Below are 25,722 nucleotides of genomic sequence, written 5' to 3' on the forward strand. Positions count from 1 at the left end.
AATTCACATAGTCAACAGGTGACAGACTGCATCATCTACACAACAACCAGATGTATACCACTTCGACAAGTTGATATTTAAACCACTGGCCAAAATAGTTTTTACTGCACAAATAATGCTCAGACTGATAGTGTGCACATTATAGTAGCATTACTGCAGGGTTCACCCTCAAACACTAATCCAACGCACCTGAAGTTTCAGGATACTTGAAACTTCCAGGCAGGTGTGTTTAGGCAAGTTGGAGCACTACTGGACACCAGCCCTCCAGGACCAAGTCTGGTGACCCCTGTATTACTGTATACATACACTGTACATACTGTATAGTGTTATACAGACTGAAGACATTATTGTCCATCTAAAAGTAATTTGTCAGTTCTATACAAGGCCATATAGTACATGTCTGTAACATAAAAGCCACTCTATGGGGTTGGGATGATGGATCAGAAAACTGCATAACAAGCCATAAAAGTATCAGATCCTGTTGCGTTACTCTGGAACAGGTCAGAGATTCTTTTGCTTCCTTCTTCAAAACCAATATAAAATAAGCATGCAACAATAAAGCTCTAAATGCGACAAACATATTTTTTTCTACTAAAGTGGAGAATTTCCATTGAATTATTGATTTTATACTGAGCCAGTATTGTTGATCTGCTTAACCAAACATTCCAGTGTTGAGCAGCAGGGGTTCAGATAAAAAATCGGCAGCTGGCAGCAGGAAGTGGCTGCCATTGACAGCCGGAAGGCAGTAACTGACAGCCGGAAGGCAGTACCTGGCAGCCGGATGGTAGGCGGGACCTGCCATTCGGTGCGAGCCAATCAGTATCGACCAACGTGGGCGCAACCAATCAGATATAACTGCACCCAAACGCTTCAGTAATGGTTGCGATTGATCAAACGGTAAGTTCAGAAATTGGTCATCGGAGTAATTAATGTTTTTTTGCGTTGTAAGTTTGATTTTAATTGTTATCTTGGTGAACGACTTGGTAGACTTGGTGCCTACTTTGGTTTAATAGTTCAATGAAATCTAATTAGTGGTAGCAAAGTTGTTTGTGTACCTTGTTAGGGGCCTACCATTAACTTCAAATTACGTTTGACGTACCATTAAATATTAACGTTTGTTAGCGTGTTAACAGTCTATTGAATAATATAAAAGAATGTTGTTTGACTGGAATGATAGAAGATAAATTTGCAACACTAACCATATATTTTTGCATGTTAAGTCTTTCAGGAGATTGTGTGATATACATTAACTTAAGAGTTCTTAAAAGAAGTTTTTTATTTTTTATTTATTTTATTTGTTTATGCACTATTGAGGTGTGTTTTCTCTAATACTATGCATGTGCAGAACTGTTCTGTGTACCAGTTGAGAAAATTTTTTTTTTTTTTTTTTTTTTTATTATCTATACAAAATATAATGGACCGGTTCATAATTCCTTATAACTTTTAGGTCTAGTTTCACAGACAGGGCTTGGATTAAGCCAGGATTAGGCTGTAGTTAAATTTAGAACATTGAAGTAGCTTTTGTAAACATGCATTTAGAAGAAAAAAAAAACATTACTGATGTGCATCTTGAGACAAAACCATGGCACTGACACCTTTTTTTTTTTTTTTTTTTTTTTTTTTTTGTAATACCCAATAGTTGCCAGATGCTGTCCTGTTGGAAATTCTTCTTTACGTGATCCTGGAGGAGGGGTGATGCTACATTACTAAGTCCGTCTTTGGTTTGTTCCAAATTCAGAAGTCTGCTGTACTGTATACAGACTCCTTTTGAAAGAGGGCACAATCCAGCTGGCTTGACTGAGTATCTTCTTTTACATATTCGATTAGAGGTTTAAAAAGGTGCCATAACATTACATTCTCAGTTGCCATGTCTGAATGTTTATCTTTGTAATAATGCTGTTTTCTTGCTCCTCATCAATATACAGGTGGAACAAAATGGAGAACAAGTCTAAGCCATGTCAGGAATTCAACAAAATGTACACCCTGCAGACACTGCGACGAGGTTTACAACAACTGCTTACCAGGTGTGCAAATTATGCATGAAAATGTAATCACTGCTCTGTACATGATGACAAGATGCAATGGGAATAATCATTAATATGGCTGTGCATGCATGTCTACTGTTAATAAAGCAATTTAGGTATTAAAGTCACCATTTTCTTATGAATAATAAAATGCAGCAGCTAGAGTTCTTCCTAGAATCAGGAAGTATGACCGGATTAGCCCAGTTCTGTAAACCCTGTACTGGCTCCCTATCAAACATCGTATAGATATTAACATCTTCAATTATATTAATCTGTTTCTTTCTTATTCGAAGGTCACTGCAGTCACCCGGATCGAGTACGTATCCAGACCAGATGGTGGATCGCACCTAGAAAGGACCTCTACAGCCCTGAAAGACATTGGAGACCAGGACAACTAGAGCCCCAGATACAGATCCCCTGTAAAGACCTTGTTTTTTCTCCATTTTGTCACCGGTGGAGTTTTGGTTCCTTGTCGCCTCTGGCTTGCTTCGTTGTGGTCACTTCATTTACAGTGATCTCATTGACATGATTCCACAGATACTATTTAAACTGAACCGAGCTGAAGGATGACATCACTGAATTGAATGATAAACTGCCTTTTAAACTGACTACAAACTGAGTTTACTAATGTCCTTCTGCATTATTGACTGACACACTAATTTCCTATTTAATACTGTAAAGTTGCTTTGCTTTGATCTGTATTATTAAAAGCACTATATAAATAAACGATGCTTGACTTGACCATGTTGCAAGAGGAAAATGAGGGGAGATGCACATCCACCCTGGGTTTTACAGTGATTGGTGCAAGATGCTGGAGAAGTAACTCCGTATACCTCATCAGTTCTGATCTAAGAGTCTTGAAAATACCTCCGGATTGTTGTTAGTGATTCTGATTGATATTTTAGTCTGCTTGCTTACTGGATATATTTTATACGGTTTACATTGTAAAGCACTGACTTTGACAACTTACTAACCCAGTTACAAATTTAACAGCTACTTTATACTATATATATATATATATATATAGTTGTTTCTTGAAATACTACAAATATAACCGCAAATTATGATTTTAAATAAAGGTCTCTGAGACTTCTCTCTTTTCAGTCATTTGTGTATATAGCCTATAATAAATATACAACATACACCCAGTAAGTGCCACTCTCGTATATAAATATAAATTGTTTTATTTCACACAAACAATGATACATGCATGCATAAACATTCAGCTGGAAGTTAACGTTTAGCAAAATGATCTTATTTCTTTGTTTATATTTGATCAATATTTTAAATCAAATAATATACAATACTGACCTTTATACTTATTTAAAAAAGTATTAAACATAATCATAAGTGCATATAATTATTTATTTGTCTTGTTGCCGCCGGCAGCCTCCTCCAATTTCCGGGTGTTAGCGACAGCTGCCATCCGGTTTTATTGGCAGCCACTTCCTGCTGCCAGTGACAGCCACTTCCTGCTGACAGCTGCCGATTTTTCGCTGAACCCCCTCTCGTGTTGAGGGTAACGCGAGTTACGTAATCAGATTCCACCCCCCAAATAACTAGTAAGGCAACATGTTACTTTTTAAATTTACAAGATGTTACTCAAAATTAATACAAACAGTTAAATGAAACTCTACGTAATGTCAAAATGTAATGTTAAACAAATATCCTTTATTTAATCCCATTTTTTTAACCAGTGTCTTTTATCCTGATCTTCGATGATCCAATTCAACCATACTAATAAGCAAAAATTACTATTAAGTTTTTTTTGCTGAAGGGTTCTAAACTTTTTTCTGAATTCTACTGTACAGACTTGAATTGACATTTCCTTCAGCCCTAGGATTTTGGTGTGAAAGTGCTTTGGCATTTGCCAAAAATATAACTTTTATTAACGAGCAAGACGTGCCCGATTTAAAAATGTAACGCATTTTAGGCAGCAGTAACAATATTGTAATTCATTACTTTTAAAAGTAACTTTCCTCAACACTGCAGATTTACTTAAATTTAAACTTAAAAAAAAAAGAAAAAAAAAACTATTTTTATATATAGTAGCTATAACCGAACTCAAAATGTTCTTACAATACGGCGTCTACAAATAATAATAATAAAAAAAAAAAAAAAAAAAACTGTACTTCGTCAGTTTGTGACGAAGTACAAATTTGTCTCTAAAATATGGCATAGGCCTACATAAACCCCTGTTTGTCTCATGGCTTCTAAAATATGAAAGCTCACTATTGGTTCAACAAGTTTCACTACATAAGTGAGGACATTTTTGAATAGTGACGACTTCACAAATACACAGACAATTCCACACAGCATGTAAATATATACACACTTTATTTACAAGTTACTATTAGCTGATGTGATTTTTAAAAACTGCACCTTCACCTACAACATTTATTCACATGCAGGTAAAAGTGTGGAGGCATTAATACAAAACTCAGGCCGCTTCTTCAATCTCAAAATCATAAACAATAGTATCATTGAGGTCCTCAGGGCCAAGAATCCAATGATTTTTCCTCTGAGTAGAAATCTAAGAAACAAGAAAAAAAAGTGGATCCCTGAAGAAAAATAAAAGCAATTTAAAAAGACGTTTAGAAAAAAAAAAAAAAAAAGACCTTTTCATCTAACAGCTCTTGGAGTAAGGAGTTTAGAGAACTCTTGGCAACGCATTCGTCCATCTAATTGACAAAAAGCAAAAACGGCCATCAAGAATAGAGACGTAAAACTTTGCAAATAATTAAATAATTGACAAACTTGCTTATCCATCTTTAAACTTACTTTGCAGTGGTGCAGGTCAGAGCAACACTCATCCACGTCAAAGCTATCGTTCATGCATTTCTCCTGAAAACACAGACTAGCACCATTGGAACCTGTCTGGTGTATCAGATATCAATACAGTCCCGAGTTCATGACAAGGTCAGGGCTTTACAAATACCACAGGGTAGTAATTGTAATAAACCTTGGTGATAAACACGAACAGACAAACAAAATCGAGAAAAGTAGTTGTAATAAAATGTTGCCAAACGTATAATTGCATATACCAGGGACGCGTTCTGAGCTCGAAATGAAGCGGAACGTCAAAGCGCCGAGTTTTTTAAAAACCATAAACTGTGTTATGAAAAAGAAAAAAAAATACCACCTACCATTTTCATTAAACTCTGTATCTGTTCAAGTTCAACGTAACCTGCGAGCGTATCAGTAAGGCCTCAAATGGAAAACCAACAAACAGCTGACAGCAATTTGTCTTAATTTTGTACTTCACCTGGTTCAACCAAATGAATAGATTTTAAATTCATTGGTGAGATAATGAGCAAATCCTCCGACAAAATGTTAAAAGGTGCTCATAACATTAACACGCTAAAATGTATAAATCAAGAGTTAAAAAATGTGGTTATTGTTTCTTCATACAAAAAAACTTTTAAACAAACTTTAAAATGAAGCAACGCTCTGCTACAGCCACATGTTGCATTAGGTGTGTGTGTGTCAAATACAGTAAGCTTGATAGCAAGAAATGTCAATAAACAATCTTATCCACTGCCCACAGGAGTACTTTTAGTAACACCTTCTGTATGACATGTTGAATTTTTAGTTTTTAGTGTTTAATTTCCCTTTGTACAGTGTAGTGGAGTTCTATATCTATTTTAAATGGTTAGAAGCTACTTGGCATTGTGCTTTAAAACAATAAAACAGCTTAAGATTTATCAGATACTTCCCTACTATATATAGTATGCTAGACCAAAAACTGTATGTGAGATAAGTAAAATGTCCATTTTCAAAGTATTTATAAAGAAGTGGTTAAAAAGTAATCTCCCAACAAGATTTTTAAGTGCACATATGGACACTTAACTATTGCACAAGGCCACGAGAGGACTTGTGAATGGAAAATGAAGCAACGCATGGGACACTGGTTGGTCACATGACGTATGTCATACATCCAGGTTATATTCATATGACTTTGAATGAAACAAATAACTGTTAAAAAATACACGTTTTATATAAGTGGTCTCCAACCTTGTGCCTTGTGAGCTACCTTCCTGCAGACTTCAGTTTAAACCTTATAGTCTATGGTCCAAACCCTGCTCAAACAAACCAGACTGTTTCAAGTAACCATGGGCTCTTCAAAATGTTTTCCATGTATTTGATTGGGGTTGAAGCGGAACACTGCAGGATGGGAGTACTCGGGGTTGGAAAGCCATGATTTGAAACATTTCTTTTGAAAGTGCCCCTATTGTGGGCAATGAAAGGTTTACATTTTGGTTTTAGGAGTCCCCAGCAGCAGAGTGACATGATTGCAAGGTCATTAGGTAGCAAAGGGGCGGGGCTATCAAACTCCGATTATGAATGACAAAATAACGCTGCATGGTTGAGTACATAGTGCATTAGTACATAGTGTGTCATCTGGGATACAGCTAATAACTTTCTACACAGTGCACTTTCAGATTTAAAACTTTGCAGGATGTTTTCATTCACTTAGAGCCGTGTTACACACTACATGAAAGGTCATTTTCAAAAATCCATAATAGCTGTGCTTTAACACTGTAAAAAAAAAAACTGCATATTCATCAAGTATTTTCTCAGACAGTATACGAATTTGAACACAGCCCGTCAGTATTTTTTTTTTTTAATGGTTGAACTACAATAACAAAAGTAGACGTGAAAGCAAATCCTTTATTCCTGTATTAGTAGGCTGAAGAACTTGACTAAAATAAAAGTCATTTGAATGCAATACATAACCTTCCAAACATTATTCAAAGCACAAAACCAATACTAACTCAAAAAAGTCCTTCCCTCTCAGTAATGGCCCTCGTGACAACAGAGGTAAATGAATATTTAGGGGAAGAAATCCAAACTTTACATAAAATTCAGGTAGAAAAAAAAAAAAAAAATCTACAAGGCTCCACAAATGATGCTTGCGAACAGCCCAACAAAAAAAAACTATTCTCAAATGTAAACATTATTGTTTCTGTTGCATAGCTTCTTTGCGTGCAGCATCCTGTAGCAGCTGTGTGTCCACCTCATCTGCAGGAAGCTGAACATATCGCACTACTGATCCACGGATAAAGCAGTTCTTCACTGACAACTAAAAAAAATCAAAACAATAATAAAGAGTTATATATAGACATTGTTCTCCTGAAAGTGTTCATCTGTTCAGACACGGTATGACATTTCACACATGACAGACTCGAGCGGCTGAGGTTCCAGGTACAGACCAGACAAGTGTTCTTTTCTGCTATTTAAGTTTTACTTCTCTTTATCAATCTACTGAGTGATCGGGTTTAAATAGTACGCACACTTCCTTATCTATAACAAAGAACACACTTGACAGGTTCTCACCATGTGCGGATATTTCTCTGGATCAGTGACACTGATATCTGTCAGTTTGATGTTCAGATACTGTGAAGGGAGAACACATTTCATTTTGAACTGAAATTCACTCAATATTTGCTTATGTTTCAATATACACTGAATGTACTGCCATACCTGATCAACTGAGTGTAGTGTTCCACAAATGCTGCAAAATTGACATTAAGAATGAAATGAGTTACCACATAAAATTACACAGTGCACACAACGCTACTGGATTTTAAAAGTTTGTGATATATTTAAAGAAAAGTGCTTAACGTTACCTCAAGTCATTCTTGAGCTCCACCACAACATCTTTGCCTACCAAGGACTTGAAGAACGAGTAGAAGAGCTGAGGAATTAAATGTTTGAATGTTACATTTAAATTAAGGCCTGATATAACAACAATACAATTAACTATTTGAAATGTGATTTAAGATGTGAACAGTTCACCGTTATACACTATTAGCGAAGCCATCTAATTGTATACACCAAAAGCACTTACTGGCTCTAAATTACTCTACTCCAAAACAGAAATACCAGGGTATTAATATAAATATACGGTGTCGATTTGAAATTTAATTAAAAGAATATCAATTAAGTTAAATAGTTTGCGACTGGACAAGTTAGTTAGCCGTTAGCAGGCTGCCATTATTAAATCCTCACTAACAGCTGTGTGCAGTAAATAATAATACATTTTAAATATTACAAACAGGTTTATTTAGTCGCTGCTTTTACAGAAAACACTGTTTGTTGTTGCTAAACAACAACACTTACCATTTTCACGCGGTTTTGTGCTTCAGATTACATACGCTATCAAAGAGAGCTGCCGGGTTCTTCACGTCGTCCTTCTATTGGCTAGACGACTGAAGATGTAACGCTCTCATTGGTGGAGGGGTGTCTGCGTCTTCTGTACGCATCGCGGAAAATGCATCACAAATACGGAAGAGGAAATAGTCTATTTACGATTTTTTTTTAAATTCTTTCTTTTATATAATTTAGAATTAAAGGATGCCAGAAAATGAACTTTCACGGTGTCCACACGCCTTTACTAGCAAACTTACATCCTTTTGTCCTATAGGCCCTCCTTTAAAAGCAGAATCTCTGGTGATTCACCCTTTCACCAGCAGATGGAGACAAATAATAAAAAAGCACGGGCAAAATTATTGTTAACTTTCGCCTTCTTAGAGCAGCCTTTCAATATAGTCATGCAGTTATTTTTTCTTCCGCACTAGTCCTTTTTTATTATTTATTTGGTGATATAGGTGACATGGTATATTGTCCTAATTTGAATCGGAGAAGCAAGACTGGTTCCTTGTTATTTACAATATAAGCTCTGCAGTGCCGTATGCTGTGAACACGATGGAAAGAGGGAAAAATTGAAAATGTGTCATTCTGAAAAGTGATACACTGCTTGGATTTGTAAAAGCAACTATTTGTGGCCTATGGTAAAGCTGACCGATAAACTAAAGGGAATTTTTAACAGATCAACAAATAAAGAAATCAATGACTGTACAACACTTGGTTTTATTATACCATTACAACCGTTCACTCTTCTCTCTTTAATAATTTTTTTTAAAGCAACATGCAATGTTTAAACAGAGGCTGATAGAAATAATTTCTCTATGTATGACTATATATTCAGTGACATTCAACCTGTAAAACATTCATCAATTTAAAATTAATATCTAAGATTTTTGTCTTGCCATCGTTTATACATTTATTCATTTCAGTACTCAGAGATAAAGAAGCTTATGTCTTTCGCCCAGTACTACAGAGTCTCAAGTATCAGATGTGAAGCTCACGCCAGCGCTGACAGCTCTCCTGCCACGACACATCAGTAGGAACTCATTTTAATGGCCGACCCATCTTCAGTTGTGGCTGTTGTGTCTCATGATGCCCTGACGACAGACATTGCAAATGAATGAGAAGAGAAAGGTATTTAAATAAATACTTCATATCAAGGCAAATTTCACAAATGTAGATTATTTCAAAGCATTATAATCAATAGAGCGGTTTACACACAGCCCTAGCTATGACCTAGATGAGTTTCGAGACCCCTGATCTACTGTTTTTCACAAAGAAGTAATGTGGCGCATATACTGTGGTTATCATACCGTCTTTGGGCTGGCCTTGTCTGGTTTGCTGCCGTAGCTTGGATGGAAGCTCAGAGCTGTCTCTGTAGTCTCTGGGCTTTGGTTGAGGCTCTTGTGGCTGACCAGGGCGAGACTTTATAGGCACCGGAGGTCTATTAGGCCCAGTCGTGCCCCCTTCAGAGCGAGAAGGCACCACTGGCTTCTTGGTGATGTTCTGGGGCTGCAGACTACTGCTGACGGGGTTTGTGGCTGATGCTGACGGGGGTTTGGTTTCTGAACAGGTGAAAGAGCGGAAGCGAGGGGTTGGAACAGGGTGCTGACGGTCAGCATCCAGGTCTGTTTTGGGAAAGGAGAAGTGAGCATCTGGAGGAGGGAGATGGTCCTTACTTCCTCGTGATGAACTCATTGAGCCATAAAGGGGATTGTCAAACATCTCTGGAGGCTGCCCATCCTCAGGTCTAAAACCAAAAATAACCACAGAGAAGATCAATCTATAATCCCTTTGAATGATGCAAACTGTCAGCTCTTCTTAAAACAAGCACTCATCAAAAAACGATATTTTAATTGGTATAAGTAACAGATCAACATTTTAGAATTCAAACGGACAGAAAATTGTATGTATATATAAAAAAAGAGAGATGCATTATTAAAATTGTGGCTTTTTCTGTCAAGGCTGACAACAAATTAAAGACAGATATGAAAATTCTATACTATTTTTACTGTAAAATTCAAAACAAAGGACTAAAAACTAAAATATATTTATTTGAATGCTATTCTAAATGAATTTAGGCATGACAACATTATAATATACAATATGAAAAATAATTCATTTTTAAATTTGTGTTATTAGTTTTGTGTATTATGTTACAGTGTTATTAAACTAAGCGCTTTTAATTATTAACTTTAAGTGACTGCTACATAATGGCAAGGAATAACCTTTGCTATATTTGTCTAAATCAAAAACATTTGTCAGATGACATAAAGGACATAATGATGAGTTAAAGGAGATAAAAAATATATATATATGTCTATATATCCAAGTTTTCTGTGAATGTGAGATTTCCAAATCATTAGCCACTATACTGTAGGTAAATATCTAAGAGTAACCACGGCAAAACCAGTGTGTTTACAATTATGACAAGACATCCAAATAATATGATGAGATATACTAGTTTGCAAATATCAAGCTGTTTTTTACTGCTAAAAATAACTGAAAGCAAATGACACAGTGAGGTGAATACTTACATAGGGGTTGATGTCTTTGTAGTTGGGCTGGGTGTACTCTTTTTTGGGGAGAGACTGCCATGCGTCATGTCTTTTGTGGATGCCACTGTTCTTGGGGACATAATGTTGCCGGGGCTCCTGTCTGCCTGGTTATTGCTCTTGTAGCCCATATAACTGGGGTTACTAATATCAGAAGACCTATCAAAGAATGTCAGAGTTTTTTTTTTTCTACAAGAATAATCAAATTTAAGCTTTGTGAAGAATGTCAAAGTGAAAAAGTTTTTATTATATACAAATATATTTTACATTTTGGTATTCTCTCCTGATTTGCCTTTACCAGCTCCTGGGTCATCTCCGACTTTGATGAAATCTGGAATAAAGAAACATAATCTTGAGGAAAGGAACACAGCCTCGACACTTGGGGAGGAAAGCCTTATAGCACAATTAAGAATAGAAGAAACAAACTGTGCACTCACCATACAGCTTCTCTGTCTGTTTTCCATCAGATTTGGGAAGTTGAATGCCACCTGTTAGCAGACCTGTGCGCTCACCGTGATGTGTGAGTTTGATAGTGAACTCAGTGTAGGAGTTTTCAGCCGAACGCAGAGCCACACAACCCTCACCTACAGACAGGTCACAACGTGATCGTTAACATGCATAGGCATATTCCAATACTTATGAGAAGAATATAGCCTGAATGCACTGTAAGTCGCTTTGGATAAAAGCGTCTGCTAAATGCATAAATTAAATTTTTTATTTTTAAATTTAATATTGTCTTACTGCAAATTATGTAAGCATCATTTACACACATGCAATGAGCAGATTAAGTTTTTTTGAAATCTGAATGTGACAAATGGCATATGACTGTATTAATCAGAATTTTGAGTCATGTTAACAGCTTATATTCGGAATACTCAATCATCAAAAATACAGAAAAAAAACTGTAATATTGTGAAATATTATTACAAAATAAGTGTTTTTCTATTTTCTACACAGTAAATTGTAATTTATTCATGTGATCAAAGCTGTCTTTTCATTATCCATTACTCCAGTCTTCAGTGTCACATTATCCTTCAGAAAAATTCTGATTTATTAACAATATGCTGATTTTTTTTTTTTTTTTTTTTTTTTTTTTGGAACCTGCGATACTTTTTTCTTTGATTCTAATTAATAAAAAAGTTTTAAAAAAGAACAGCATTTATTCAAAATAGAAATATTTTCTCACAATATACTTCCTTATCATCATTACTATTATTATTATTATTTTAAACAATTATTTAGTGTATATTACTACAAATTATTTATTTCATAAATAAATGCTGTTCTTTCTTTCTTTTTTTTTTATTATCACAGAATCCTAAAGAGAATATCTCTTGATCCCAAAAATCTATATTGATAATAAATCAGCATATTAGAATGACTTCTGAAGGATCATGTGACATGGAAGACTGGAGTTAGGATGCTGAAAATTCAGCTTTGCATCACAAGAATAAATTACGTTTATTAAAGTCTATTAAAATAGTATCAGCTCCAGTCTTCTAGTGCACAGTGTAATATGTCAGTGTGAAATGCTTCGCTTAATTTTTTCCACTCCTACTGCCTAGTGCACTCAATTGCAGTGTGCAGATTAGAGAACGAGTGAACAAGTGAGCGATTTTGGACACAGTAACAGAGTCAACAACAACAGTTGATTTCTGTTATAGTCTTAACCTTGACTACTCATCACTATTTTTAACAGGATATGAACCATATTCAGAAAATGATGTGTTTGCAAAGTGTTCAGTGAGTAATAATGAGAGCTACTAGCCAGCTCAAATGACAAGCATATGAATTCACAAGCATATAAACTAAACATACCATACGACTCATCACAGTCTGTAGATTTAATGCAGATGAGAATGTGCTGATCAAGAAGGTATTCTGGGTCTGCGATGATGGGCGTGAGCTGCAAAGCAATTTTAAAGATAATATAAACATAGTGGCTGAGCTTTACATCTATAATGTTTTACCAAATAAGGTGTTTACCTCAACTTGTCCGCTAAATCGTACTTTTATCGACCCCTCTGTGTTCTCTTGGTTTTCTCCTTCAGGACTCTTTACAAATTCTAGAAAATGAATTGGAAGTATTTAAACGTCACTGATTACTGTAGCGTATTTGTTCCCACAAAAAAACAAAGTGGGGGGTTCAAATGATTTGTGATAATTCATGATAAAGTAATTGAAAGTGTAATGGCTCCTCACTCTCCAAGCAGCTTGAGTGATACTCAATGAAGAACTTGGTCTTTGATTTAGTCAAAAGAACGGCCACGCAGTTCATGATTTTTATAGCACCCTGAGCATCCTTTGAGAGATCTGTAAAGAGCAAAAACAATATAACAGCACAAGACAGTTGGCTGGATGGAGCAGCTTTATAACGAAATGAAGGACTGAAATATTTTAATGATCATACCATTTTTTGAGACAAACTGAGAAGTCACACCAACGTCAAATGTGGCAAATACAGGGGAATGGTCACTTGTCATGATGTCATTAGTGCAGCCTGAAATGTCAAAGAGTAATTTCGGTTAATGTAATGATGTTTTAACTGCGTTAATATTTTACCGGAATTTGCATTTTATTCTAAATGAACTAACCATATGAGTTGCAAACCACATGCACTATAGGGTAGGACTTGCGAAGCACACGATCACACCATGAAGGCAAGTTGTATTTTGTCTGTTTGTGAGATCAAATATATATGTAAAGAACATTTCTCATCACTAAATTAAAAAGGTTATTGACATGGATTATGGCTTTCACACTGTACCCCCGTGGCTTTAGCTTTAGTGTAGGCGTATCTGTCCCGTGTGTCTCTCTCAAAACGATAAGTGGGGGCAAATGTGATCTCCTCCTCCACTGTAAAATACAAAACAAGGGTTAAAAATGATGGCATGGGGTCTTGACTACAAAAACATGCGGAATGGAAAAATGAGGGAAGTCAAAAATGAATGCTGAGAGTTTTTAAAAGAGAAGCAGTGCAATGGCATACAAACATCAAGCTACAATCTACATAAAATGTGGCATAATGTGCCTTTGTGGCATATATACCATAAATACCCATATTTCTACTCTGTAGTTTAAAAATGTGGGGTCAGTAGGATATTTTTGAGCATAGTGATAGGACAGTTTAGATATGACAAAGCGACTGTGAGTGAGAGAGGGGGATGGGGTCAGGGAAGGTCCAAGAGGTGGGATTCGAACTCGGGACACCCGAAGTGCGACTGTGCCATCAGTAGGATATTTTTTGATAAAGAAATTAATGTTTTTATTCAGCAAGGATGCATACATCAAAAGATGTTTAATGTCATAATAGGATTCAAGTTCTTTTGAACTTTCTATAAAATAATTGTGAAAAGAATTACCATTTCCACAAACATACTAAGCAGCACAACTGTTTTCTTTTTTTAAGATAACTTTGTTTGTTTTTGCCATTTTTGCCTTAATTATAACAGGACAGGAAGTGAAGTGGGGGGAGGGGGCAGGATCAGTAAAGGTCATCATTTGATCATGGGATGCCTGTAGCACATAGGCACTGTATGTCAGCACACTGCCCACAAGGCAACTGTTTCATAAACAGATAATACCAATAAATACTTCTTGCACTGAATCAGCATATTAGAATAATGTATGAAGGATTTTGAGTAATGGCTGCTGAAAATCCACCTTTAACATCACAGGAATAAATTACAAATTAAAATATATTAAAATAGGGAACAGCTGTTTTGAATTGTAATGTTATTTCTAAATATTTCTAAACGTTTTTACTGTATTTTTATTAAATAAATGATTTATGTGCATAAGAGACTTCGTTCAAAAACATTTTACCGACCCCAATCTAGTGTATGCTCTTTCTAATTTTTGGTAGATAGTTCCCTTTATAGTGGTTTGATCTTAGGAAGTGTGCTTAGCTCCACTGGAAAGGCAAGAAGGATAATACAATCTAAGAAATAAAATAATTATTTGGCTTACAGTTAGCAAACCACCAGTTTACAGCATGTGGTCCTAAACTTCAAAAGCTGGGAAATGATAAGGAACAGGTTAAGATCATCCACAAGTGCTCTCACCGTAGTCTAAGAAGACCTTCTCTTCTTCTCTCTCTATGTTCAGCTGATCTCTGGCCAGGAGTTCCTGATACTGCTGCTGTTTGATCTTCATTACAATGTTCTCAGCTTCCTGCAAAAAAACAAACAACTATGCAAAGGTTCTGTCTTTTCCTGTCAGTTGATGTCAGGAGCTGCTGTACGTGACAGCTCTGTTCTTAATAGAGGAACTGGCTGCTCTGAATACAGCTACGCTCTCTAAACCACAAAGGCAGCTTATGCCTCAAAGTATCATAATGTGGGTAGCTGAGGTATAACGTTTAAAAATGATTTGCAAGCTATTGCAGGGATTTGCCTATTTTTGTTGGACTGCTTTCTCTTCTTTAACCTCTATGCACTTGTTCATATGATTTAAAATTTCAGTGGAAATTCATTTAGAAGTTAAAATGTAAAAATATCTCCACTAGGCATTTTTAAATGGACGAATTTGTAAAAGTACAAGTATTCCATGTAGTCTTTCAATTTATATAAGCTCATAATATAAGCAAATATAATAATTATAAAAGAAACATTAAACACTGCAGGACATGTCAACTTGATATCTAGCCATTTGTTTTATAGCATGTATTACTTTTGTGATAAAACATGTTGTAAAATTTCCTCTGCAGAGGCTTATTAGTAGTATCTGATTCAAAATAGAAAAGCAGTTTCTTTTATAAGCCGATCATTTGTCTTGTGTTTGCATTTGACAAGCATTAAAGCTGCAGTAGGTAACTTTTGTAAATATATATTTTTTACATATTTGTTAAACCTGTCATTATGTCCTGACAGTAGAATATGAGACAGATAATCTGTGAAAAAAATCAAGCTCCTCTGGCTCCTCCCAGTGGTCCTATTGCCATTTGCAGTTACTGACCGCTCCCGGTAAGAAAACAGCCAATCAGAGCTGCGGTCCGTAATTTGTTTGTGTTCAAAATGTAGAAAAATTTATATAATAAGCGAGTACACCATGAATCCATTTTCCAAACCGTGTTTTTGGTTTGTCCTGAATCACTAGGGCGGGGGTACCGCGGCGGAGTAACCCAGTACCTTTGTGATTCTTCATAGACATAAACAGAGAGAAGTAGTTCCGGCTACGATGTTCTTTCGCAAGACACAAGCAGTTCTGTTTATTAACCGCTAGAGCGTCAAAAGTTACCTACCGCAGCTTTAAATACTATGTTTATATATATATATATATATATATATATATATATATATATATATATATATTCTTTTGTTATATACAAAAAGAAAAACAAATGCAACGTTTGAGTTTATTAATTAACAGGAAGAGAAAAAAAAAACATGCAAAATATTTAAAACATGCAACATGCTCAAGTATATTTACAATGAATAAAACATGCAAATTATTTATAACATGCAATTTGCTTGAGAACACGCTGATGCGCATTCGTTTGAACCTACCTGAGATGGTAAGTCAACCCTATAATTCAGATCCCCCAGCCAGAAGAGGTGTGTGAAGCGATGTGTGATGTCAAAAGGATTCACTTTCTTATCACCCAGATTCAGAAAACGCAGAATACTAACATAGTTCTGGTTTCGTCTGGAAAGGGTACAGTCATAAGTTCATAATTATTTCTTATCCTTGTGTATTATATGTCAGCGTCTCATTTGTCACACAAACAGGTTTTTGAGTTGTGACTTACCTCAGCTTCTTTTCACTTCCTGAGGTCAGGTGACTGTTGACAAACCCAAAGGAGGTTCTATTAAACATAAAAGACACCCCCACTGCTCCTTTATTTCCTATAAACAAACACAAACACACACACACACACAATCAGCTTTTTATGTACAAGTAAGAGCAGTACGTTAATGGAAAAGAAACTTTAAACAAACCCAGAGCGTTAGCTATGCCAGTCTTAACACTGTCAGAGAAGACGTGAGAGAAGCGGTTCTCGTGTTCCGGCTTGGCCAGAACCAAAATCCTTATACTCCACAGTGTCTGAGTAGCTATCTGTTAAAAACCAAACACACAGCTGTCATCATATGGATTACATGCTACGTCATTCAACATATTCACATCAAATAGATATTCACTGCATGGCAATTCTCCACTGAGAAAAAAGAATGATCTAGCATAATATGCAAACAACATAAGGCACCTGAAAGCCTTCATGTTGGGTTTTGTGTGACTTACTTGTTTGAAGCTAATGTTGGTTATATCTCTTAGGGCTCCCCTAACTGTCTCTATCCAGTCCTTCTCTCCCAGCGGGTCCTCCTGTGTCCCGATCACATAGATATCATGTGGGATTTGACTGGCTGTGTCATCGTGGGTTTTTCCCTGACCCTTAGACTGGAACCAGGAAGTGATGTTCGCTGGGGGATTCGCATTTCCTAGATGGACAATTCACTTCACTTAAATTTACAGTAACACTTCACATCTCCAGTTACTGTTAACTTCATATTTTAAACCATACAAATGTCAGAACTTAAAAATAAGGGGAAGAAGCATATTATACAAGGCCTACTCTTTATCAATAGTGTACTTTAGGTTTTAAAAGGATATATAATAAATAAATAAATAAATAAAAAACTATGCAGATAATATAGTAGTAATAAAATAAAAGGCCACTTAAAGGAAGGTTAAGCCATTATTTATTAAATGGTTTGAAAAACTGAATCGGGCTGAATAGGAAAACAAAATTGTAGCCAATCAGCAGAAAGGGGCGTGTCTACTCATGATGACGGAGAGAGAGCGTTCAGTCTACAGGACGGAAATTATCTGAGACGAGCAACAGAAAGATAAAAAACAAAAGAGGAAAACATCTACAGAACAAAAGAAGGCTTAAGGCAAGAAGTAGGAGCTGTGTAAATGTCATTAGAGAGAACTCAAGGAGCGGAAGGCCTATGATCGGACACTGAGGTTGCTTTGTTTCTTCCCAGTATGTGAGTAACAACGTGTTAAAATCAGATGTGTGACGCACTGCAACAGCTAAAGACTATCTAGAACACAAAACGACCGTTGAAAATAATTAGAAATTTGTGTCAATATGTCAAAAATATAATGCGTCAGCAGCAGTTTTCTGTCAGGGATTTGTTGTGTCGTACCACGCAGCATACAGTGTAGACCATGACCTTTCGTGTTAGGGGCGTGTTTGTTTTGGTGATTTCAAATGTCAGCATTGGCAACCAGAAATCGCTTACCCTGCCTTTAAGTGTACTTAACAGAGTGCACTTGCATGACTGTTTTGTAAAAATGTCAAATTAAATGTTGTATTTTAAAGTATATTTTAAATAATAATAATGATAATATTTTGGCATGCTTTAAAGAAGTACACTTACTTGAAGTAAACAACACACTTAGGCACATTTAGTGTGTTAATTACATTTATGGTTTTAATTACATTAATATATTTTAAATGTTCTAGCTTGCAACTTGTCATGTAAATAATATATAACATAACATAGAAATGAACACAATTAATGTGTATTTTAGTTTACATGCATTTCAGTAAATTTAATATTACACTTATATTTCAAAGTCAATTTAAGTTGGTCAAAATATGGGTAAAAAAAGCAGTTGTTTAAACTAGAATACATTTTATTTATTTGTACATAACATGCCACTAAATGTCTAAAAACATTAAATTTATTTAGCATTTAACTGGACTCTTTTAAAGTATATTATTTCCGTAAAAAAATACTCTATTTAAAAATATGGTGTTATTTTCACAAGGGTAGGCTAGTGAGAAAAGAAAAAAAAACGTGTTACAGCACTTTTATCTTGTGCTTCAGCTCCAAAAATAGTCTGAATTGAGGACTTTGACTAATTTTATAGGTAGGCTAAATGTATCTTACCCATGTTCCAGGTGCCAACAAAAATGGTGATCATATCCGGCTCAGGTTTTCCGGAGTGCTTGTTCTTCATCTGCTGTAGAAGCTGGCAGAAGCCTTCTCTTTTCTAAAAAAATGTGTTTGGAGATACACAGTTACAAGCAAAGGTCACATTATAAACCCGTAAAAAATATGGAAACAGTATATTTTGTCTCACATTGTTCATTTTTGTGGCTGCCTAGAAAACTTCCATCTGAAAGCTTTTCATCACTAGAGTAACATTAGCAGTTTACCTTTGTATCATCAAAGACAAAGTCTTTGCGCTGAGTTTTTTCCTTCTCTGTCTCTACCACCAGAGCTAGTCTGTTGTGCATCTTCTGTGACTTCACCAACTGCAAGACTGAAATTAAGAATTCACATTTCCATTAATTATTGGTTAATATGTTTTGGTTACACAGCTCAGGAATATTAGATTCTGATTGGTTCATCACAGATTTTGTATAATGACCAATGACCATCATTAAGCTTTATATGTGACAGTTGTGTCTCTTGAAACCATTGTTTCTTTGTGATTTCTTTTGTCTTGCATGATAAAATAAGGTAAAATAATGCACATTATCGCAGCCCTTCAGGATGAGGACCCAGACTTCCTATCAAGGTTTATTTAGCAATAAAGCCCTGCTGACTCGTCAATATTGAAACATTGTCATTAAATTCAATTATGTGAGGTTGTATTAGGGATGAAATGGTTCAACATACTTTTATTGTGCACAAAATATTTGTCCTCAGGTCCATCTTTGGACTTCTTGAAGTAAACCTTCCCACCTTCCACATCTACTTTGAGGTACATTTTGTTTGAAATACCAAGGGAGTCGCATTTTACCTGTTAGCACAGAAAAGGGCAATAAAAACACATTAGCAAAATGAAGTGCAGCATTTCTGTTGTACCTAAAACAGTGTTATAAAGGATCTCTATGATGACTGTGTGTTGAGGCAACCAACCCAAACGTCATTGCTTATCTAGCACATAGGCAAACTAGACTCTTTCTAATTTGCATGTGGTTTTGGAGAGCAAAGCAGCAGCGGTGAAAACGTCCATGCTTTCATCTTTATGACATCATTACGAGGAGCAGGAAGGAGGTAATAGGTTATGACTTTCACTTTGAATACATAATGATTAAACTATATATATCTATATATCTATATCTATCTATCTATATATATATATATATATATATATATATATATATATATATATATATATATATATACATGTATATACTTGCATACACTTAATTTATAGTTAATATGCCACTTTATATTAATATGTATTGTTGAATTGACTTTCTTACTTCGAATGTCACAGGAGGAATAAGTGACTTTCTGTGCCCTGCATCATATCCCACAGATTCAAACACAGCATTCTTGGTCTGTAAATAAGATGTGATTTTAGTCTATAATAAAGCTTCCAGTAGGTACGTTGTCATGTTTGCTGTGATCCATAAACAAAGAACAGCGATACCTTGTCTTCTACTGAATATATAAGTTTAGTCAGTTGCTCCAATTTGAAAGCCACAGACTGATTTGCATCTCCAGAAAGCTGAAAAAGAAGTAAAACCAACAGATATATATTTTAGAACTTTATGTGGAAAATAAAATAAAAATCACTAAATCACTATATATATTTGATTGTGTTTTCTCATTGATTGATTTCTTTACTTGTCTGTAGATGAAATGGCAGAGTGTTGTAATACTTTGTTTTTGTTCTAACGTCTGTAACTTAATGGTTTATTGAGCAATGTCTCTCAAAATTGGATGCAATATTCAAATATTTATTAGCTACAAATAAAACTTATTGAAATCTAGTATTTAACTTTAAATTGTGTTAATCAGTAAAAATCACTTACAAAAAGTATTATTGTTTCACACACACACACACACACACACACACACACACACACACACACACTCAAAAAAAAAACTGTCATATTTTTTATAAGATTAATTGCATTTTCTGGCCTCCAATTATTATTATTATTATTTCATTTGTTTTTGTCTCGTAAAATCGTTATATTTTTCCACAGTGACTTACAGAATCTACTGTCACTTCAGGAGGGTGGACATTTGAAATCAGGAAAAACACTTCCTGGTTTGATTCATTCTTACTGACCTGACTCCTTAGCCTCCCAGCTCCAGGAGACAGCGGTTGATCCAAAACTTTCTGCAGTGCCTCAAGACTCGGAAGTGTGCGGGCAATTTCACTACAAAAACAACAATTAAATGTCAATTAAAGTTGACTTAATATGAAATGGACTTATAAGGGCAACATTTGAGACAGTTTTTACCTGTTTAGGTTTTTGCAGATACTCTGTGTAAGCTTTTTAAAGTGGGGCAAAGTCGGGTTGCCATTCTGCACCTGCTCTGCATCCAGACACACAGAAGAGCGGAAATACTCCTGGATGGACTTCTGATGGTCCTCTGGTAGACTAGATATCAAACATCAAAATCATTTACATGCCAGAACAATGCTACTCACTACAGTGACTCTAAATTAACAGCCTAAATCAGCCAAAATCATTCAGTCATTATGTATTTAACAAGAAATTGCACTGAATAATGTAAAAATCTTATTGTACTTTGATATGTCGATTTGCTGCAAACGCTGGAAGTAGGTGTCTGAGATGGAGGGGCGGGCAAGCTCTGTTCCCCTATCGGTTCCTCTGGATGAGTCACCATAGCTGTCTTTAAATTCATTACATGTGATATTCCTGGGTGGCAGCTGAGGCGGCAAACTAACTGGCTCTGTGGAAATGGAGATTTGAACAAATAGTGTCCTTGAATAAAACCATTTAAATTCAACGCATGCATTTACTGTGAAATAGTATCCAAACATACAATGGAGTCAAACAAATTATGAAGATTAATGAACAAAAAAAAAAAAAAAAATTCATTCTTTAATCAAACCTTTGACTTAAAATGTTACACAAGTAATGCTGTCTGTAATAATATCATTTGTAATTTCTAATACAAATATAATACTATAATATGCAGTGAAAAAAATTACATTTTTGAACCTTACGATCAAAGCTTATTGTGATTCACTTACCTGGTTCCTCCTCTGGCTCCTCCTCTTTCTGCACAGCATACTGAAGATGTGTGACCAGACCCATGTTCTCCTTGTAATATGCCTCGACCAGATCTGGCAGCAAAGAGAAGAACCGTATAGGAACACCCTCTGATGCCTGCAACAAGATGAACAAGAATGATCTGCTATTCTGAAGACTGAATGAGATATACCAAATTTATGGCCTTTTACAATATACAAACTCCTTATTTGCTTAAACATACACAACACCCTCAGTAACACTTCCAATGACTCTATTAGTTGCTCTTCCTTTGTCAGAAATGAAAAGCTGTACATTGCATTTCTTGCAAAAGCTAATTTGGTACCAAGTAGGTTTTATAAGCCACTGTTTTCAAAAGGATTTTGGAGTATAAGCTCTTAGTCACCTGAATCCGTCTTGATGCTAATCAAAGGTTTTGACCCAATTTTATGCAATCCAATACATAGTAACAACAAATACCAAAAACAATGATCTAATGATTGCTATTTGTCATGGAAAACCACACAGTATCAAAATTCAGCACATACAGGTGCATCTAAAAAAAATTGAATGTTTTTTTGTTTGTTTTTTTTGTAACTTATTTCAAAAAGTGAAACTTTAATATATTCCAGAGTCATTACACATAAAGTAAAACAATTCAGAAGTGTTTTTTTTTTCAAGCTAGCAAGCTTGGACTCTAAGGCCACTCCTTGTGAAGATCTCCCAAGTGTTTGAATCGGCTTTGCTTGACAGTATTTTCAAGCTTGCGGTCATTCCTGTTGCTTATGCACCTTTACCTACCCAACTTCTTCCTTCCAGTCAACTTTGCATGTAATATGCTTTGATACAGCACTCTGTAAACAGCCACCCCTTTCAGCAATGACCTTCTGTGACTTACCCTCTTTGTGTAGGGTGTCAATGATTGTCTTGTGGACCATTGCCAAGCCAAGTCAGTCTTCCCCATAATTGTGGTTTCAAAGAACAAGAGATACCTGGAATTTATACTGTAGGGATGATAACCTTAATGAAACTTAAATGTAAATATTCTAAAATTTTGAGATAATGGATTTCTGACTTTCATGAGCTATAAACTCTAATCATCAAAATTAAAACAACAACAACAAAAAAACTTTGAAATGTTTTACTTTACATGTAAATAATCTAGAATATATAAAAGTTTCACTTTCACACTGAAATAAGTAACTCTTTCCTCTATTTTTTTTAGATGCACCTTTATATAGTACGGTACACACTTTGTCTTCCGTAAACCAATCAATATGCCTCTGATATTATATCCAACTTATAGTCTCTAATTGTAAAATGAAAGTCTCTTCATGGTCATATATTTGGCTAGGAAGGAATGTTAGGGAAAATAGCAGCGTTTTGTTTATTTATTTAAACATGTTAAAGATATAAAGATGTCCGACAAGCCACAAGTGTAATCTTAGCATGAAAACCTTCCACGTTCTCATAATACAGTTTAAAGGTCAGCACAAATGGTGAATTTAAATTGAATTGATCGAATTCAATAATATGACACTTTTTTTAAAAACTTTCCGTTCAAGGCAGGGTGCAAGAGGAACCCTGTGGCTTGCTTAACACCCACGCTAATGGATAAATTAAAACTGAGCCTGTGCCGCAACGCAGGCATGAAAGAGGAAGAACTGTGGTAGAAAGACATTGAAGGGCATTGTACAACTCTACAGTTTTCAGTTTAGCCCCATCCCTTGAGTGCAGGTTACTTCATAAAATGTATCGCTGAGAGAGAACAATGCAAATTATAGTCAAAGGTCACCCATTTTGCTTTCATTATTTTATATGTCACGAGTATAACAGCTCGAATAAAACCACCAATTGGTTTTGCAGCTGCACTGTCACTAATGCTTTCTTTAATGCAGTGGACATAATAGATACTAGCTTGACAGACAAGATGCCCACACAACAGTCTCGGGGAGTCTTAGGCAGCTGAAGAGCCAACTGTCACAAGGTCACGCATTCATTACCAAGCACATGATAGTAAATGGCTTGTAGGATGCCAGATGTTTTATGCAACAAGTCATAAAGATGCATAGTGTTTTGTCAAGTGACTAGCAGTATACGGTTTGCTCTTTGTGGTTTTATAGTATTATTTTTTTGCTTGACCACCATTTTAGTGCAACCAGGAAATGAATGGAGTTGCAGAAAGATTTAAATAATTCAAAAAAAAATAAAAAAATACGGAACATTTAAGTCAAATAGAAAGTTATGAATTTCATTGCAATAAAACCTAGATATATATTTTATTGAAACACACTTTCCTTGAGCAAAACATTTTAAAACGGAGCTTCCCAATTACAAACCAGTATATTTAATAATTAAATAAACAAAATATTTTTCAAATTGGAGACAAAATGTGAACATTTTCCTTTTGTCAGAACATACAGGTGTACAATTGAGCAGTGAACGTGAAGTTAGATTTGAGAAAATCTCTAGATATTTGCAGATGCCACTTGGCTTGTTATTTTGTACCCAATGATTAAAAATGGCGTTATTTTAATTGTGATTTATGCTTTAAAAGGTCTCAAGATACTTTTCAGGGACACCATAAAAGCTTTATATTTTCACTAAAACAACTAAACTCATAGTTCTGTCAACTTTCGAACACTTGACGTCACAAGCAGAAGTTCCTCAGTGCTCAGAATAGTCTTGCAGCGCACGCAACACCTGTCTGCGTGAGTATGAAAGCAGAGCAATTCACTTCAAGCCAATGAAACACCAGATGCCAGCAACTTCTGCAGGTACAAAATGGAGAATTCTTACCTGGACTGATAGTTTTTTATCCTCATTTGGTAATATTCTGTAGGTATACACACAGTTTTGGTAGCTGCAAAGGAATGAGAAGGTCGACACATTAATTTGCATAACTGCAGCATAAATTACACAAGAATAACATGTCATATATATCGCAAAGTGAACATAAACAGTGAAACGGGCCATTTTGAAGAAAGCAGCAATTATGGGAAACCCCTTGCCAACTTCCTTCTCAGTCAGTGTTTGTTAAAATTTCACTGTACAAGGAATCACACTGGACATAAACGCAAACTTTGTTCTTTTTGTTTTTATTGCATAATTTAAAGAAACATTTGCACACCTGAACTCACATACAAGGAAACTGTGGTCAGTTTGCAAGCAAATAGGCCTCTGTTTTGTTTATTCATACCAACAACAATAATAGAGTTTTTGGAAGGAGGTTATGTAGTAACATTTTTCCTGGTAACTAATTTGACAATATACACCCAAAGTAGGAAGAAGGAAGCCATTTCTAAAATATGTGATTTCGAAAACCATAATACTTATATATATTTTACCCAAATACGGTTATATAGCCAATGCTGCAAAACAGAGCATGTTTTATATGAGGCATTTATGACTGACTCAATGCAAATCATCCAACACACTGCAAATTTATACTGCAGTGCATACCTACTCGAATACACTTAAAGATCCCAAAATTTTGTCTTAAATATTAGTGCCAGCATATGTGCCCCTTTACCAGAGATGAACAGCAGCAATACTCACAGAACACAGAGGGCATAAGCTCCCTGTATGGATTCGCTGTCCCGCAGGAGGAAGCTCCCATCCTTGCCTGCTTTGGAGAGGAGGTCCTCTGCTGTAGACCGAGTGATATTGCCATGGTACCATGGCTGGTGAGAAAACATCCTTTCCAAACACTATTCCCTTCCTCAGTATGATGACACCCAGGTTATTGTTGTCCCCAGCAAGTTTTCAAGAGCAGATCAACATGAGGCCACCTTCAGAGTGTCACGGTTTGTTTCATGGCGCTGGTAGAACTGATAGCCGCTCCTGCTCGGTCTGGCTCTAGGCTCACTGTTTCTTTCTCTTCCTGTTTGAGGGGCGAAAGCTGCAAAAAGGAAGCTGCCACAAACACAAGGGTGAACTTCCTCATTCTGTGCACACAGAGTTGAAAAACTCACAGAGAGTGAGCAAGAGAGGAGGCCGAACAGCAGGCTTG

At 35.7% G+C, this 25,722-nt stretch overlaps 2 protein-coding genes and 1 long non-coding RNA gene across 4 annotated transcripts; 1 reads left to right on the forward strand and 2 right to left on the reverse strand.

The window, feature by feature from the left end:
* The first annotated feature begins 710 nt into the window (after positions 1–710).
* On the forward strand, positions 711–2,765 carry LOC127960084 (uncharacterized). Its single transcript, XR_008154326.1, has 4 exons — positions 711–897; positions 1,640–1,839; positions 1,926–2,024; positions 2,318–2,765. It is a non-coding gene; the product is annotated as an uncharacterized LOC127960084 (long non-coding RNA).
* A 3,916-nt stretch (positions 2,766–6,681) lies between these two features.
* LOC127959719 (U6 snRNA-associated Sm-like protein LSm2) lies at positions 6,682–8,285 on the reverse strand. Its single transcript, XM_052559047.1, has 5 exons — positions 8,148–8,285; positions 7,655–7,722; positions 7,509–7,539; positions 7,362–7,421; positions 6,682–7,107 (listed from the first exon to the last, which is right to left on the reverse strand). The coding sequence occupies exons 1-5, from the start codon at positions 8,148–8,150 to the stop codon at positions 6,982–6,984; spliced, it is 288 nt and encodes a 95-aa protein (XP_052415007.1). The 5' UTR covers positions 8,151–8,285; the 3' UTR covers positions 6,682–6,981.
* Positions 8,286–8,877: 592 nt separating this feature from the next.
* On the reverse strand, positions 8,878–25,596 carry LOC127959718 (phosphatidylinositol 3,4,5-trisphosphate 5-phosphatase 1). Of its 2 annotated transcripts, XM_052559046.1 has the most exons (28): positions 25,269–25,596; positions 24,510–24,573; positions 21,713–21,848; positions 21,243–21,408; positions 20,952–21,092; positions 20,777–20,867; positions 20,129–20,206; positions 19,959–20,036; positions 19,366–19,489; positions 18,900–19,006; positions 18,631–18,733; positions 16,970–17,166; positions 16,669–16,786; positions 16,479–16,575; positions 16,237–16,375; positions 14,794–14,902; positions 13,497–13,585; positions 13,324–13,405; positions 13,140–13,229; positions 12,932–13,042; positions 12,716–12,795; positions 12,548–12,635; positions 11,167–11,313; positions 10,997–11,060; positions 10,712–10,888; positions 9,854–9,924; positions 9,488–9,739; positions 8,878–9,271 (listed from the first exon to the last, which is right to left on the reverse strand). In XM_052559046.1, exons 1-28 carry the CDS (start codon positions 25,406–25,408, stop codon positions 9,219–9,221), a joined length of 3,192 nt encoding a protein of 1,063 aa, XP_052415006.1. In that variant the 5' UTR covers positions 25,409–25,596; the 3' UTR covers positions 8,878–9,218. The 2 variants fall into 2 exon arrangements, with proteins under 2 accessions (XP_052415006.1, XP_052415005.1); XM_052559045.1 differs by having other exon boundaries at positions 9,488–9,924; positions 25,269–25,595.
* Positions 25,597–25,722: the final 126 nt, after the last annotated feature.

The sequence above is a fragment of the Carassius gibelio genome, chromosome B6, assembly GCF_023724105.1.
Source record: "Carassius gibelio isolate Cgi1373 ecotype wild population from Czech Republic chromosome B6, carGib1.2-hapl.c, whole genome shotgun sequence".
Lineage (NCBI taxonomy): Eukaryota > Metazoa > Chordata > Actinopteri > Cypriniformes > Cyprinidae > Carassius > Carassius gibelio.